Source organism: Mauremys reevesii, linkage group 15 (assembly GCF_016161935.1).
Source record: "Mauremys reevesii isolate NIE-2019 linkage group 15, ASM1616193v1, whole genome shotgun sequence".
NCBI lineage: Eukaryota > Metazoa > Chordata > Testudines > Geoemydidae > Mauremys > Mauremys reevesii.
Genome location: NC_052637.1, coordinates 9,674,732 through 9,688,123, shown reverse-complemented (window position 1 = coordinate 9,688,123; position 13,392 = coordinate 9,674,732). Strand labels below are relative to the sequence as shown.

At 43.9% G+C, this 13,392-nt stretch overlaps 1 protein-coding gene across 1 annotated transcript; it reads right to left on the bottom strand.

The window, feature by feature from the left end:
* Nucleotides 1-236: 236 nt before the first annotated feature.
* Nucleotides 237-10,690, bottom strand: LOC120383593 (olfactory receptor 14A16-like). The gene is made up of 3 exons (XM_039501750.1): nucleotides 10,633-10,690; nucleotides 10,241-10,342; nucleotides 237-1,186 (listed from the first exon to the last, which is right to left on the bottom strand). Exons 1-3 carry the CDS (start codon nucleotides 10,688-10,690, stop codon nucleotides 237-239), a joined length of 1,110 nt encoding a protein of 369 aa, XP_039357684.1.
* Between the last annotated feature and the right edge of the window lie 2,702 nt (nucleotides 10,691-13,392).

Sequence of the window (13,392 nt, the reverse complement as noted above, 5' to 3'; positions counted from 1 at the left end):
CAAACAATTTACACCCATTTAACTCCCATACTGGACTAGATTTTCTACTGGTGTAAATCACACCAGTGGCAGTGACATCAGCAGAGTTAATCTGGATTTGCATTGGTGTAACTGACATAAGAATCAGACCTGTTTGTGTGCAAGCTGTGTGATCATGGAAATCACTGACATTAATGAACGAATACTTCAGAAGCAATCTTTAATTAGAGAAAGACAGAAAATTAATTGTTTGTGAATTACCTACACCCAGTGAGTCTCCTCAGGGCAGCTTTGATCTCCTTGTTCCTCATGCTGTAGATAATTGGATTCATGATTGGTGGCAATACGGAATAGAGAACAGCCACCACGAGATCCAGAGCAGATGGGGAGCTGGAGGTGGGTTTCAGGTAAGCAAAGATGCCAGTGCAAACAAACAATGAGACCACAGTGAGGTGAGGAAGGCAGGTTGATAGGGCTTTATGCCGGCCTTGTTCAGAGGGGATTCTGAGCACTGATTTGAAGATCTTAACATATGACACAATGATAAAAACAAAGCAGCCTAAGAGTAAACACGCACTAAAGACAAGAACCCCAACTTCACTAAGATATGTGTCGGAGCAGGCAAGCTTGAGTAGCTGGGGGATCTCACAGAAGAACTGATCTACCATGTTGCCTCCACAGAAGATCAACGCAAATGTGTTCCCGGTGTGTAGCACAGAGTAGAGAATCCCACTGATCCAGGCACCGGCTGCCATTTTGACACAAGCTCTGATATTCATCATTCTCTCATAGTGCAGTGGTTGGCAGATGGCGACATATCGGTCGTATGCCATAACGGTGAGAAGAGAAAAATCCGCTCCCACCAAGAAGACAAGGAAAAAGACTTGGGCAACACATCCAGCATAGGAAATGGACCTGGTGTCCATGACAGAGTTGGCCATGGATTTGGGGACAATGACAGAGATGGAGCCAAGGTCTAGGAGTGACAGATTCATCAGGAAGAAGTACATGGGGGTCTGAAGGTGGTGGTCAAAGGCTATGGCCATGAAGATAAGAAGATTCTCCATCAGGGCTGCCAGGTAAATCAATAGAAACACCACAAAGTGCAAAATCTGCAGCTCCCAAACTTCAGAGAATCCCAGGAGAAGGAACTCGGTCACGGTGGTTCGGTTGGACATTTTCTTTCTCAGGACATGTCTCAGGATGTCTTCAGAGGGAGGAGCAAGAGCAAGGGCCAGGATTAGATCAGTAAAGTAACTCTCTTATTCTGAAATCCACCTTAATTTTCTTGAGTCAGAACTTTAGCTTGTGAAGTTTGGTGTAATTTGGGAATGAGGATGGGGAAAAATGCTCCACTGACTCCAGTGGAGTTACTCCTGATTTATACTGGGGTGAGAGAAAATAGAATCACCTCAATGGACTCCAGTGAAGTTACTCCTGATTTACACCAGGGTCATGGAGAGGAGAAATAGGACTAATTTCTTTTGAGGTATTTGTATACCTCTGTCACCCAGAGAGGGCAAACTCTGGATAGCGGGGTGTAAAAGTTACTATCCTCAGTTTACAGAGGGGAATTGAGGGTCTGGTTGGCCAGATTCTGTTGTTAGGGGCACTGTTGCAATTGTGGGGTAATTTCACTGCATGCCATGGAATTACTCCCACTTTATACTGCTCTAAATTGAAGCAGCATCTTGCATGTAGGTGACAGAACCCTGCCACAATTACACAGTGGAATCGAGTCAGGAATACAGAGAGTACCCCTGACACGCCATCCCCTGTTCTAGCTGGGGTTTCATTATCATTTCAAAAGGCAGACATTCCAGTTCCCCTCCTGTTTCTCTATTCACTCAACTAAACTCGCTTCCAGAGCTTGGAAGAGAACCCAGGAGTCCTGACTCCCAGTTTGCCCACTGCTCTAACCCACTAAATACAAGCTAGGAGTGCTGCTTCTACTCATTGGACTCAGCTCCCTCCCAGAGCTGGGAACACAAGTGAGGTGCCTTGACTTCCTGTCCCCTCCTCTAACCATTACATCAGACTGCATCTCAGCCTCTGTCCCAGGGACTCTCCACTGCCATCAGGAATGACTGCTGCGAGTGACAAGGGAGAGTCATTGGGCCAGTGAATGTGCATTAGAGTGATTCTGGTGTCTGGAAGAGACAAATCCAAGTCCCTGCTCCAATGACTATTTAATTATTGATAGAAAGTGTAACAGCTCCAACAGGAGAGACAGAGACAGTCTCATTTCAGAACAACTCATAGCCAAAAAGCTCAGGCAGTCTCCTGTAAAGTGGGAATTCAAATCCTTTCTCATCATCAATAAGAGGGAGGAATTGAACCTGAAACTGTCACAGGCCAGCCGAGTGCCCTAACCACTCAGCTTCAAGTTATGAGTGGTGCCTTTCCCATACTCCTTATTAGAGACTGAAATAGAACCCCCAGTTCTGGCTCCTCTCCTCTCCACCCTGGACTGAATTTCCTCTCAGAGCCAAACGTAAGACTCAAGAGGCCTGGCTCTCAGTCCCTGCTACTCTTACTCACTAGACCCCACTCCTTTCCCAGAGCTGGGGATAGAACCCAGGAGTCCTGGTTCCTAGTCCACACCACTCTAAGCCACTAGACTCAATTGCCCTTGCAACAATCTAATAGACCAAAGTAACCATAAACACAGAGATAGAGAAAGAGCCTGAGAACTAGATACAAACTGGGGAGTGGGGGGGAGATGTAACAAACTAACAGCAAGACTCAAGTAAGAAAAACATAGATATTGAGAGTGAGAGAGAGACACTGAACTAAGATGAACTAAGAGGTAAATAGAGAAAAATTAACTAACAGAGAGAGAGAAGTACAAATAGATAGACAGCAATAACAACAAATGGATGTACAGAGAGAAAAGTAACAAAAAGTTGATAGTTTTTGTCACAATTTTTGGACAATTTTAATGTAAACTCCTCAATCCATTCTAAAAAAAATAAATATATGCATCAATTTGATTAATCCCCCCATTCTCCACAGGAGGAAATTATGGCACGGATATTCTGCCCTCTCTTTCCTAAGGTAACTGCTTTGGTCTGTCTCAGTTTCCCATGCCCAAATTGAGCTAAGAGTGAAACTCTGAAAAAATATCTGTCACTTACAATTTCGTCCTGAAAGTGACACTTTGTAACTCCCAAATATTTTTCATTGCAACAGCAAACGTGTGGTGCCTGTCTGTGTGGAATCCTCCCAGATCGAAATGTCTTTTCTTCTCCAGCTACAGACTGCAATTGGCTACCCCTCTCTCTCTAGCCCCTACACACTCCTGTATCTATCAATTTCTCTATCTAATGCCCCTATTACTGTATTATGAGAGGCCGTTCCCCCCTCAAACTGAGGCTGAGCTCCTGGAAATACACTGAGATCTGTGCTGTCTGCGGATGAGCTGTGTGTCAAAAACACGGGTGATGTGGGAAGGTGGTTTATCCATGTCTGTTTTCTAAGGGCTTGTGGGACTCACTCCCTGGTGCCCTCAACAGCCCAGCGGCAACAGTTCATTTCTCTTGCCCTCTAATTCCCCGAAGAGTTTCCAGAAACTAAAATAATCACAATTACAATGAGGCAGCAGGGTCTAGAGGAAGGTTGTGAGGCACATTGGAAAAAATAACCCCAACTATACATACAATATGATGGGGACTAATTTAGCTACAACGAGTCAGGAAAAAGATCTTGGAGTCATTGTGGATAGTTCTCTGAAGATGTCCACGCAGTGTGCAGAGGCGATCAAAAAAGCAAACAGGATGTTGGGAATCATTAAAAAGGGGATAGAGAACAAGACGGAGAATAAAGTATTGCCCTTATATAAATCCATGATACGCCCACATCTCGAATACTGTGTACAGATGTAGTCTCCTCACCTCAAAAAAGATATTCTAGCACTAGAAAAGGTTCAGAAAAGGGCAACTAAAATGATTAGGGGTTTGGAGAGGGTCCCACACGAGGAAAGATTAAAGAGGCTAGGACTTTTCAGATTGGAAAAGAGGAGACTAAGGGGGGATATGACAGAGGTATATAAAATCGTGAGTGATGTTGAGAAAGTGGATAAGGAGAAGTTATTTACTTATTCCCATAATACAAGAACTAGGGGTCACCAAATGAAATTAATAGGCAGCAGGTTTAAAACAAATAAAAGGAAGTTCTTCTTCACGCAGTTTGTCTCCTATTACATCAATATCCTCATTTAATACCAGGCTTCTCCGCACCTGTTGGCTTTCACTCAGCCCTTAGTTTTAAAGGCATTATCAGGATGGTGGAGAAGATGCCGATATGACATTAAAATCAAAGTGCATCATTAGCACTAAGGTGCCAGCTATGATAATCTGAACCTCATTAAAGGTGGCATCTGAGCCCGCCAGCTCAAACATGGCTGGCCTCTCACAGAAGAAAGGGCTAATTTTATTAGACACTCAGAATGGCAGACTGAATATAAAAGCTGTCTGCTCCAAAGAAACCATGTTCCCAGTGATCCATGAGCCAGCCAAGAACACAACACAAGTTCTCCTGCTCATGAGGACCAAATAATGCAGAGGGACACATATGGCAATGTGTTGGTGATAGTATCAGAGGGGTAGCCATGTTACTCTAGTTCTGTAAAAGCCTGTGGTTTGATGGTCATAGGTCATGACAGCCAGCAGGAAACATGCCTTGTCTGGAAACAAGAGGAAGAAATATATCTGTGCAGCACAGCTGGGGGTGGAGATGGTTTTCTCCTCCAAGAGGAGATCCACCAACATCTTGGGCAGGGTGATGGAAGTGTAGCAGAATTCTAGGAAGGAAAGGCTCCATAAGAAAAAAAATACACTGGGTTGCCCATTTCCTGATCAGCCACCATGGTAGTGTTTCCCATGAATGTGAGTGCATATGTCACTAAAAAACACTACAAAGAATAAAACCCACAGCTCCCAGAGGTCAGAAAAGCCCTGGAAAATGAGGTCCAAACCTCAGTCTGGTTTGCTTCATTCATTCCTTCATGTAATTCATCTGTATAGAAAACAAACAGACATTTGCTTATCAGCTAAGCAAAATTACTCAGGGCCAGATCCCCAGCTGATATAAATTGGCATAGCTGGAGCCAATGGGCCAGATCCCCAATTGAGATATAGCAGTATAGCTCCACTAGAGTCAGAGGGGGCCTGGTTCCCAGCTAGTGTAAATTGATGGAGCTATACTGAAGTCAATGCAGGCAAGTCTCCAGCTGGTGTAAATCAGTGTAGCTCCACTGAAGTCAATGGGCCAGATCCCCAGCTGGTGTAAATTGCTGCAGATACATCCAAGTCAATAAGCTAGATCCCCAGTTGTTGTAAGATGCTGTAACTCCATTGACTCCAGTTGAGCTCTGCCAGTTTCCACCAGCTGAGGAACTATCTCTCTGTAACACCCTGGCTAAGTGAATCATGACCTTCTGTAGTGACTGGTCCACACAGATGACACAAGCCTTCTATCACTAGCAGTGAGTGAACTACTCCATTAGCTCATGCAGCTGTGGCTTGTCCTTTTGAGTCCTACTCCCAAGCTGATTGAACTCAATGAGAGGGGGTTCTGAAGGTCCACATTTCCAAAATAAAATTCTGAGCAAGGTGCTGGGCAGCAAAGTACAGTCTTTGCTCTGTTTTCGTGAGTCATGTAATTACGCTCAGAAGAGATATGGTTGATACAGAGATTATCACCAGCACTGTGCCCAAATCAGAGCTCCCCGTCATGCAACCAGTCATACACAGGCAATTTTAAAGGGCCAGGTTTAGCCAGGAAGAGGTCACTATGACAGGATACACCTGTGGGAAGTTAGATGCTCTTGTCAGGCAGAAGATGAAAGGTGAAGGTTTAGTCTGGGAGTTTCAGAGACCTACGGGCCTTATGCACCACACTTGACTTCCAGTGGTAGTCAGAAGACTTTGGATCTAAATGGATTAAGCTAATTCGAAATAAAACACTCTTATTCTGGAATAAGAGCATCCACACAGAGAGTTAATTAGGAATAGCTGTTCTAGAATAACTTACCACCTAATCAATCCCTTATTCCTTTCAGCCCATTTTTGAAAGTCCCTGATTTAGGGCTTATTGTAATGTAAATTTTACATATTTTTTTGAAGTTCTGAAAATTGATACTTAAAACTTCTGCCAGCTAAGGAAGTTGAATTTTATTCTGTCTCTCTGTGCCAAGGGAGAATGCGGAATGAACCCAAACACTGCAGGGACTAGGAGCTTTTTGTGATTCTACTATAAATCTCAAGGGAGTAGCTTGTGCATGAGAAACCCTAATTTTCAGAATAAAAAAAAGTTAAGATACCATAAGAACGATAATCCTTTTTGCTTGCTAAATCAACTTTTATCCCAGGACCATAAAGAACTTTACAGACACTATTTAACCTTCACAACCCTTTAGCTGTATCTTGATAGTCTCCTTCCCAAGTACTTACTCAGCCTGACCCTGTTTAGTGATCTGTCTCATGGGATCACTATAAATATTATTGTAAGCAAAGTCAGGATGAGCTCTACCCTGACATCTGGTGGTGAATTATGGCAAGTGTGGAAAAGAACTTAGGGGGCTGATCTTGTTTGCATAGGCACACCTACTCCACCTAGCATGAGCCCACGGCAGCCCAAAATGGTCACTTTGACAGCTGTGCGATCCCCAATTTCTCGGTTATTGGAGTAGGAGGAATAAAGTGTTGTTACCCTGATTATGTGAATGAAGGACTATGAAACTGTTTTATGACAGAGGGTCTCACCATCAACTAAGTAACACTCACTAGACAAGGGATATGGGTTCCAAAACCCTGTGAATTGAGAGAGGTTGGCGATAGGTGTGTGTACCTGATGGTATGGGCCCTTTTGAGAGCTTGGCACACCAATTGCACCCCCTTCTTCCTCTACACTGTTGAATAGCAGAGCTAATTTTGATTCTATTAGGAGTCTAGCTTGAAACTGCTGAGCTGAATTCACTTTGGGCCAATGGTGCACCAGCACTGGGGCTCCCCTACTACAAGATGAAATTGCTAAGAGCTGAAACCACTAAAAGAGCTAAAACTACTGAGCTGAAATCACTGAGTGCTGTGTTAACTAGTGGGGGAGCCTGAAGATATATTGCTAAGCCGCTGGCAGACACGTTTGCAGGACGGTTGGAGTGGCAAGCGCAGTGGAACGGAGCAGCTTGTGGGACAGTTGGAGCAGCCCATGGAACAGCGAGTGGAGCAGAGCGGAGCAGTTTGTGGAGACTGCTGGAGGAGAGTAGAGAACTAGAGCAGAGCGGCTGGTGGAGCAGAGCCTTTTGTGGTGAAGGCTGCAGCAGACCTCCACAGAGAGGGGGGGCAGTTGGCCTCGGCCCATGTAAGGTGCCACGTAACAGCTCGTGTGCCCCACCCCAATTCCACCAGGCTGGGGCAGGTAAAACTCTGCAGATGGAAATCTGGGGCAGCCAGGGACAGAGACTTTTGAGTTGTTGGACTTTGGGGTGATTTGGACTTAAGACCCTGAGGGGAAAAGGACATTGCCAAACTTACTTGGAGGTAGGTCTTTTGCTCATGGTTTGTGTTATGAATCCTGTTTGTGGTGTTTCCTCCATATAAGGCCACATTGTTTCCCTCCTTTATTAAAAGGATTTTGCTACACTCAGACTCCGTGCTTGCAAGAGGAAAAGTATTGCCTCCTAGAGGCGCCCAGGTGGTGGTGGTATGTAATTGTCGCAGGTCACTGGGTCGGGGCTTTAGCCAGTTTTGCATTGTGCTACTGAAATTGAACCCCTGGATACTGAACCCGGCCCTTGTTGCTGCCAACTCAGAGGGGCAGAAGGGTTACATTTTTATTCCCTGGAGACCCATACATATTATCATCTCCATTTTATACAGGGACAAGCTCAGAAACAAAGAGGCGGAATGACTTCCCACCAAGGTCACAGCATGACTGGGAAGATCAGCATAGCTATTCGGGAGACATTTATTCCATTTGAATTCCAGTCCTAGGCTTCCAAGGGGGGTATCCTGGAGAACCTGGAAAATAAAACAAAATAAAACAATTACAGTGAACTCTCACTAAACATCTCTTTCTTCATAGTGATCCTATGAGATATCTCTCTAATCAAGAATGATCTGGGTCAGTTCTTGCATATAGGATCCTCAGAGAACAACCCAAGGGCTGGAGAGAGCAATGTGGATTACACTGTCCCCTTGGAGACAGTGCTTACCACAGTGCCCCAGCATATGTCTTGGGGACAATCTGTTGGAGAGACCGTGGCTGGGGCTCAGCCGGGAGGACTCTCTCCACACAGTTAGTGCTGACTCCAATGTCCCTGTGAGATACTAGGATAGCTGTGCTGCAGAGAGAGGGGGACTCAGTAGGGAGCACTGTCCCCTCTCAGTCAAGGCTGACCCCAATGCCTCAGTGCAATGTTAGGGACTTGTCTTGCAGGGGTTGTGGTGGGGTCCTGAAAATGGGGGAGGTACATATTTGGCACTGCTAAGCCATGCCTCCATTGCCTCTACCCATGCTACTGCAACCAGACTGCTATATATATTTGCACTAGTTCAATGAGTATATATTCAAAGCAGAGGAATCATACCCTTGCTCATAGCTAGATGTATGTTAAGTAACGGTGCTCTTTTCCTGTGAGAAAGGGTATATAGCTAGGGAGACCCTATCTAGATAGATCTAGATATAGATGAGAAACCAATGATGAACCTTGATTTGAATTTAAAAAGTGTTACAGAAACAAACGCTCTGAAATCTTAATGTGAAATGCACATCTCAGAGAGAATAGGAGACATTCTGAATTGGGAAAACAATAATCTTGATGCTACAACCAGATTAAAGGTCCCACTGCAGACATGAGAAGGACTCAGAGCACTTTCCATGGCAGAAGGGTGGGAGGTGGGTGGTTCATTAATCAATGTACAAGAAGTGCTTTGAGATCTTCACATGGAAAGAGACTTTAGAGAAAGGCAAAAGTGTAATCATTTAGTAATAATGGGAAACTGTCCATGAATTTTAGTCCCAGGTTCTCGGTTCTGTAAGAAAAAAATACTGGTTGTTTCACACAATTTGCCACAAATCCAATAGAAATTCTTCTCTTTAGTGCTGGAACCCTATATCCACCCAGCCCCATGCATCCATTGCCTGAGTCAGAGGGAGTGACACTAACCAGGCTGGTACCTCCTTGCTCAGGTGAGAAAAGGGTGGGTGTCTCATCTGCTGGATATGCAGAAATATCCAGTGATGGCCACCCAAAAGAGCAAGAAAAATGGGACTTACTCATAATTTTATGGAAACAGGGTTGCTCCTCCCAGCTGCGATCACTTGTCCAAATTTGATTCTCCACCATTCCCAAGTTCATGCTTCTGACTTTGCATTGCCTTCTGTTTTGTTTCACCTGGGCACCTTCATGCGGATTGGGGATGTCATCAGTGGTTTGCTCCACACTTTGACTGAAGACCCTGTATCTGCTCATTTCCTCATGCCCAGGAGCTGAGTGCCTGAGAGCAACAGCCTCTTTTGTGAGATGCAGGGTGTCCAGACAGCATCTGGGAGGAGGCAGGTGGTCTGGAACAGAGGCAGCTGTGTTGTCCCAGACAGAGAAACACCCCTAAGTGAACAGGAAGGAATGTGGGGAAGTGAATTCCCAACATGTTGGCACAAACCAGCTTACATCTCACTGTCCAGCACCCCACTTCTCCCAGCCAGTGAAACACACAGTAGCAGATAAACTCCAACATAAGTCACACTCTGTGGCAATAACATGGGGATAATAAGAGGATGCTGGTGATGGCCAAGGCTTATTGGAGGTGATGTCATTTTAATGAGGATTAATACTGAAGCCTTGAGGGTCTGTAGCCATTATAGATATCCTGGCACTTTCACCAATAACTGAGCATCCCAGGTCCCAGCTTGGTGAAACCTTTTATCTTTCTCCCGAGTGTGAGAGTCTCTTTAAGTTCCTGTTTGTTCTTTAATGTTGCTAAGCAGCTGTTAGACGTCTACCACATCCCACCTGAGAGGTTCAGTGTGTTGATACTGAACGCAGTGTACACAGCATCTGACATGTGAATCCTTTACGGTCCACTGGGATGAGAGATAAGATGGAGATCTGTACAGGGAACGCATTCTCAGACCTTCCACTTTGGGCTGAGAATCAAGAGGAGAAATTTCATTGCAAATGGGATATTTTGTTTGGGGAATTTCCCATGACTGAGAATAGGAGGTGCAAAATGAGCAGGCCAGCTGGCAAGCCTGTTACCTTTACTGTGCCAGCAGCAGTTGGAGATCAAGAAGATGATGCCGATGATGGTGAAGAAAGACACAGCCACCACAAGTTCTCGAAGCCAAAAACTCATTTGAACTGTGTAGAGAGGAGAACATCTGGTGAAGTATCAAGTACCACAGGATTTGTTTGGGACAGCTGGAGAGACAAACATCTCCTCTCAGCAGAATATCTTTAAGCAATATTTCTCTTGCCATCATTCTATCTAGAGTCCTTCTTTGACTCTCTGTGCATGGATGTCTCTGTAGTGGTCTCTATATCTCACAGGTTGCTATGAGGACCCTTCTGTCGTGTGGGAGGGGAAAGTTTAGGGAATATGTTACTCTTGGGTATGTTTGAGGAGCGTTCAAAGTGATAGAGAATCTCACCTGTCACCTTGACATTGACAACCTCACTCCTGAGGGGCAGAATCCACTGCCCGCTCATGCCCTCCTCATATTCACAGGCATATTCCCCAGCACACTGTGGAGTTTTTTATGGGATATGGAGCATAGACCAGTTGGAAAGGTGACCACCAGTGTCCACAGTGCTATATGCCACACAACTGTGCTCTGACCCCGTGGCCCTGGGGATGATCTCAACACCATTCTTGTAGAAATGACATCTCCAATGGACAGCACTCCCAGGGACCACACAGGATAGAAGCACAGCACCTCTTTCTCTCACCACTCCCAATGGGGGATCGACGTTCATTGTTGGCTGGGGAAGGGGATCTGAGAGGGGAGCAGGGAAGGTAAAATATTAGTATGTGTCATCTGGAGGCAATCGTCAGAATCAAACTTTATTTTTTTCTTTCTCCAATTTTTTCTTTCTTTACCAGAGGATCCTGATAGACTTTATTGAATGACATATTAGCCCCTGGTGGATGGAGGACCAACTACTCTGACAGAATTCTGGGAGTTAGTATCTGTTTCTTTCAGAGGGAGGGGCTGCCCAAAACCCCAAGACCTGAGAAACTTTACTAAGCTGAAACCCAGTCTCTATTCATAATGACTGTCTTTCACCCTTCCCTCTTATAAATGCCCCAGGGTGAAAATCTGGCCTGTTTAAATCAAAGGGAATTTTTTATTCCATGGGGCCAGGATTTCACCCCTAGTGTCTGTTGTCCAGCAGGACCTGGGAACAGCAAACAGGCTACTTTTGCCTTTGAGATCAAGATTAAAAACAGTGAATACTGAAATATATCCCCTCTGGCCACTTGGATGAGAGCTGGAGGCTTTTGATACCACCATAATGAATTTAAATAAGGGGTCACTTCACTGCATCAGCTGTTGATAATAATTAAAAATTTTGATGCTCTAGTTATTTTCGGTTAAGAAAGTATATAGAGCTACTTGGATTTACATCAACTGAAGATCTGGATCCAAGTTTTCAATTGTTCTTTTGTAAGACAATCCATCCATCCATCTAGGCACTCAACCACTATATTCATCCGTATTTTACAATGGAACATTTTTCCACTGGAAAATGCCATTTTGTTGAAACCAAAACTTCCCCTGGCAACATGATAATTTTTATTATATTTAATTTCAGTTTTCTGAAAAAAATTCTTTTTGATAATGTTAAAAATGTTTTATTCTAATATTTTTGGAACAGAACATTTTGATTTTCCATTTTAAAAGAATTTTTCGTTTCAAAATTTCTTTAATAGCACACACACACACACGTATATATATATATGTGTGTATATATATATATATATATATATATATATATATGTGTGTGTGTGTATATATATATATATATGTGTGTGTATATATATATATATATATATATATATATATATATATATATATATATATATATATATATATATATATGGGTGTGTGTGTGTCAAAATCAAAACAAAATGTTTCAGTTTATTAAAAACAAAATATTTTGATTGATCCACATTTTTAATAAAAATATTGCTTCAGAGGAAATCTTAGTGCCTGTTCCAATTCAGAACAAGAGCAGATTTTGAATCACTGAATTTGCCTCAAAATGGAAATTCTGGTTCCCACACAGCTTTATTCTAGCTAAGGCAGCAAAGAATCCTGTGGCACCTTATAGACTAACAGACGTTTTGCAGCATGAGCTTTTGTGGGTGAATGCCCACTTCGTCGGATGCAAATGTTTGCATCCGACAAAGTGGGCATTCACCCACGAAACCTCATGCTGCAAAACGTCTGTTAGTCTATAAGGTGCCACAGGATTCTTTGCTGCTTTTACAGAACCAGACTAACACGGCTACCTCTCTGATACTCGACATTATTCTAGCTGTAGCCTTCATTCTTCCTCCAAGGTACTTAGAAAGCTCCTTTCTCTGGAATATCTAAATGCCTGTGCTTCCCCCCCCCCCCATTGCGCTGACCTGTTTACAGCTAAGTGACTGGGGTCTACCTCACTAATTGCAAAAGGAAGATTTATACAGGACACCAAATTAAACAGAAGGGAAAATGGAGACTCACCTGTCACTGTTACCCAGATGGGGTTGCTCTCTTTACATGGGATCTCTCTACTGGATTGCTGTATCCCATAAATGCATGTGTAGATTCCAGCATCTGCCATACTCAATGCAGGCAACTGAAGTAATTGGGTGTGACTGAATGTAGATGACAGGGCCCATCTGGAGTCTAGTCTCCGCCCTTCCCTATGAACTCTCATTGCAGATACCGTGGCTCCCTTGGGAGCAGAACATGTCAGAGCGACAGCTTCTCCAGCTACATAGACAGGATACTCAGGAGTCAGGGTGAGAGAGGGGGATGCTAGGAGGTGTAGAACATACAAAGAGGGGAAGTGCTCATTACTTGCCCAAGGATAGGGTAGGGGGTGGTGAGGACTTTTTTTTCCAAGTGGAGTCACGCTTGCTGACTGAATAGAAGGGAATATCAGCGAATGTGTCCATGATCCATGGAAACAAACTTCTTTCAATCTCACTGCCCAGTGCTGTAGGCCAAACTGCCATGCAATCCAATACAAACTCATATAACTGGTCAGAATTTTTTTCCCAAGGGAAATTTTCCATTTTTCAGTGAAAAATCAATAACTGAACATTTTGGGGTGGGGGTGGGCAGGGGAGGGACGTGAAAATGTTTGGCCAATAAATACATAAAAATCTGAAAACTGAAAAATTGTCATTTAGAAGT

Bases quoted from the DNA above. Each gene is read 5' to 3' on its own strand.
- LOC120383593 (XM_039501750.1), bottom strand. From the start codon at position 10,690: ATGAGCGGGCAGTGGATTCTGCCCCTCAGGAGTGAGGTTGTCAATGTC. The intron at 10,343-10,632 runs GTGAGATTCTCT...CTCTCTACACAG, and splicing joins TGTCAATGTCAAGGTGACAG to TTCAAATGAGTTTTTGGCTT. The intron at 1,187-10,240 runs GTAACAGGCTTG...CTCCCTCTGAAG, and splicing joins CTGCTGCTGGCACAGTAAAG to ACATCCTGAGACATGTCCTG.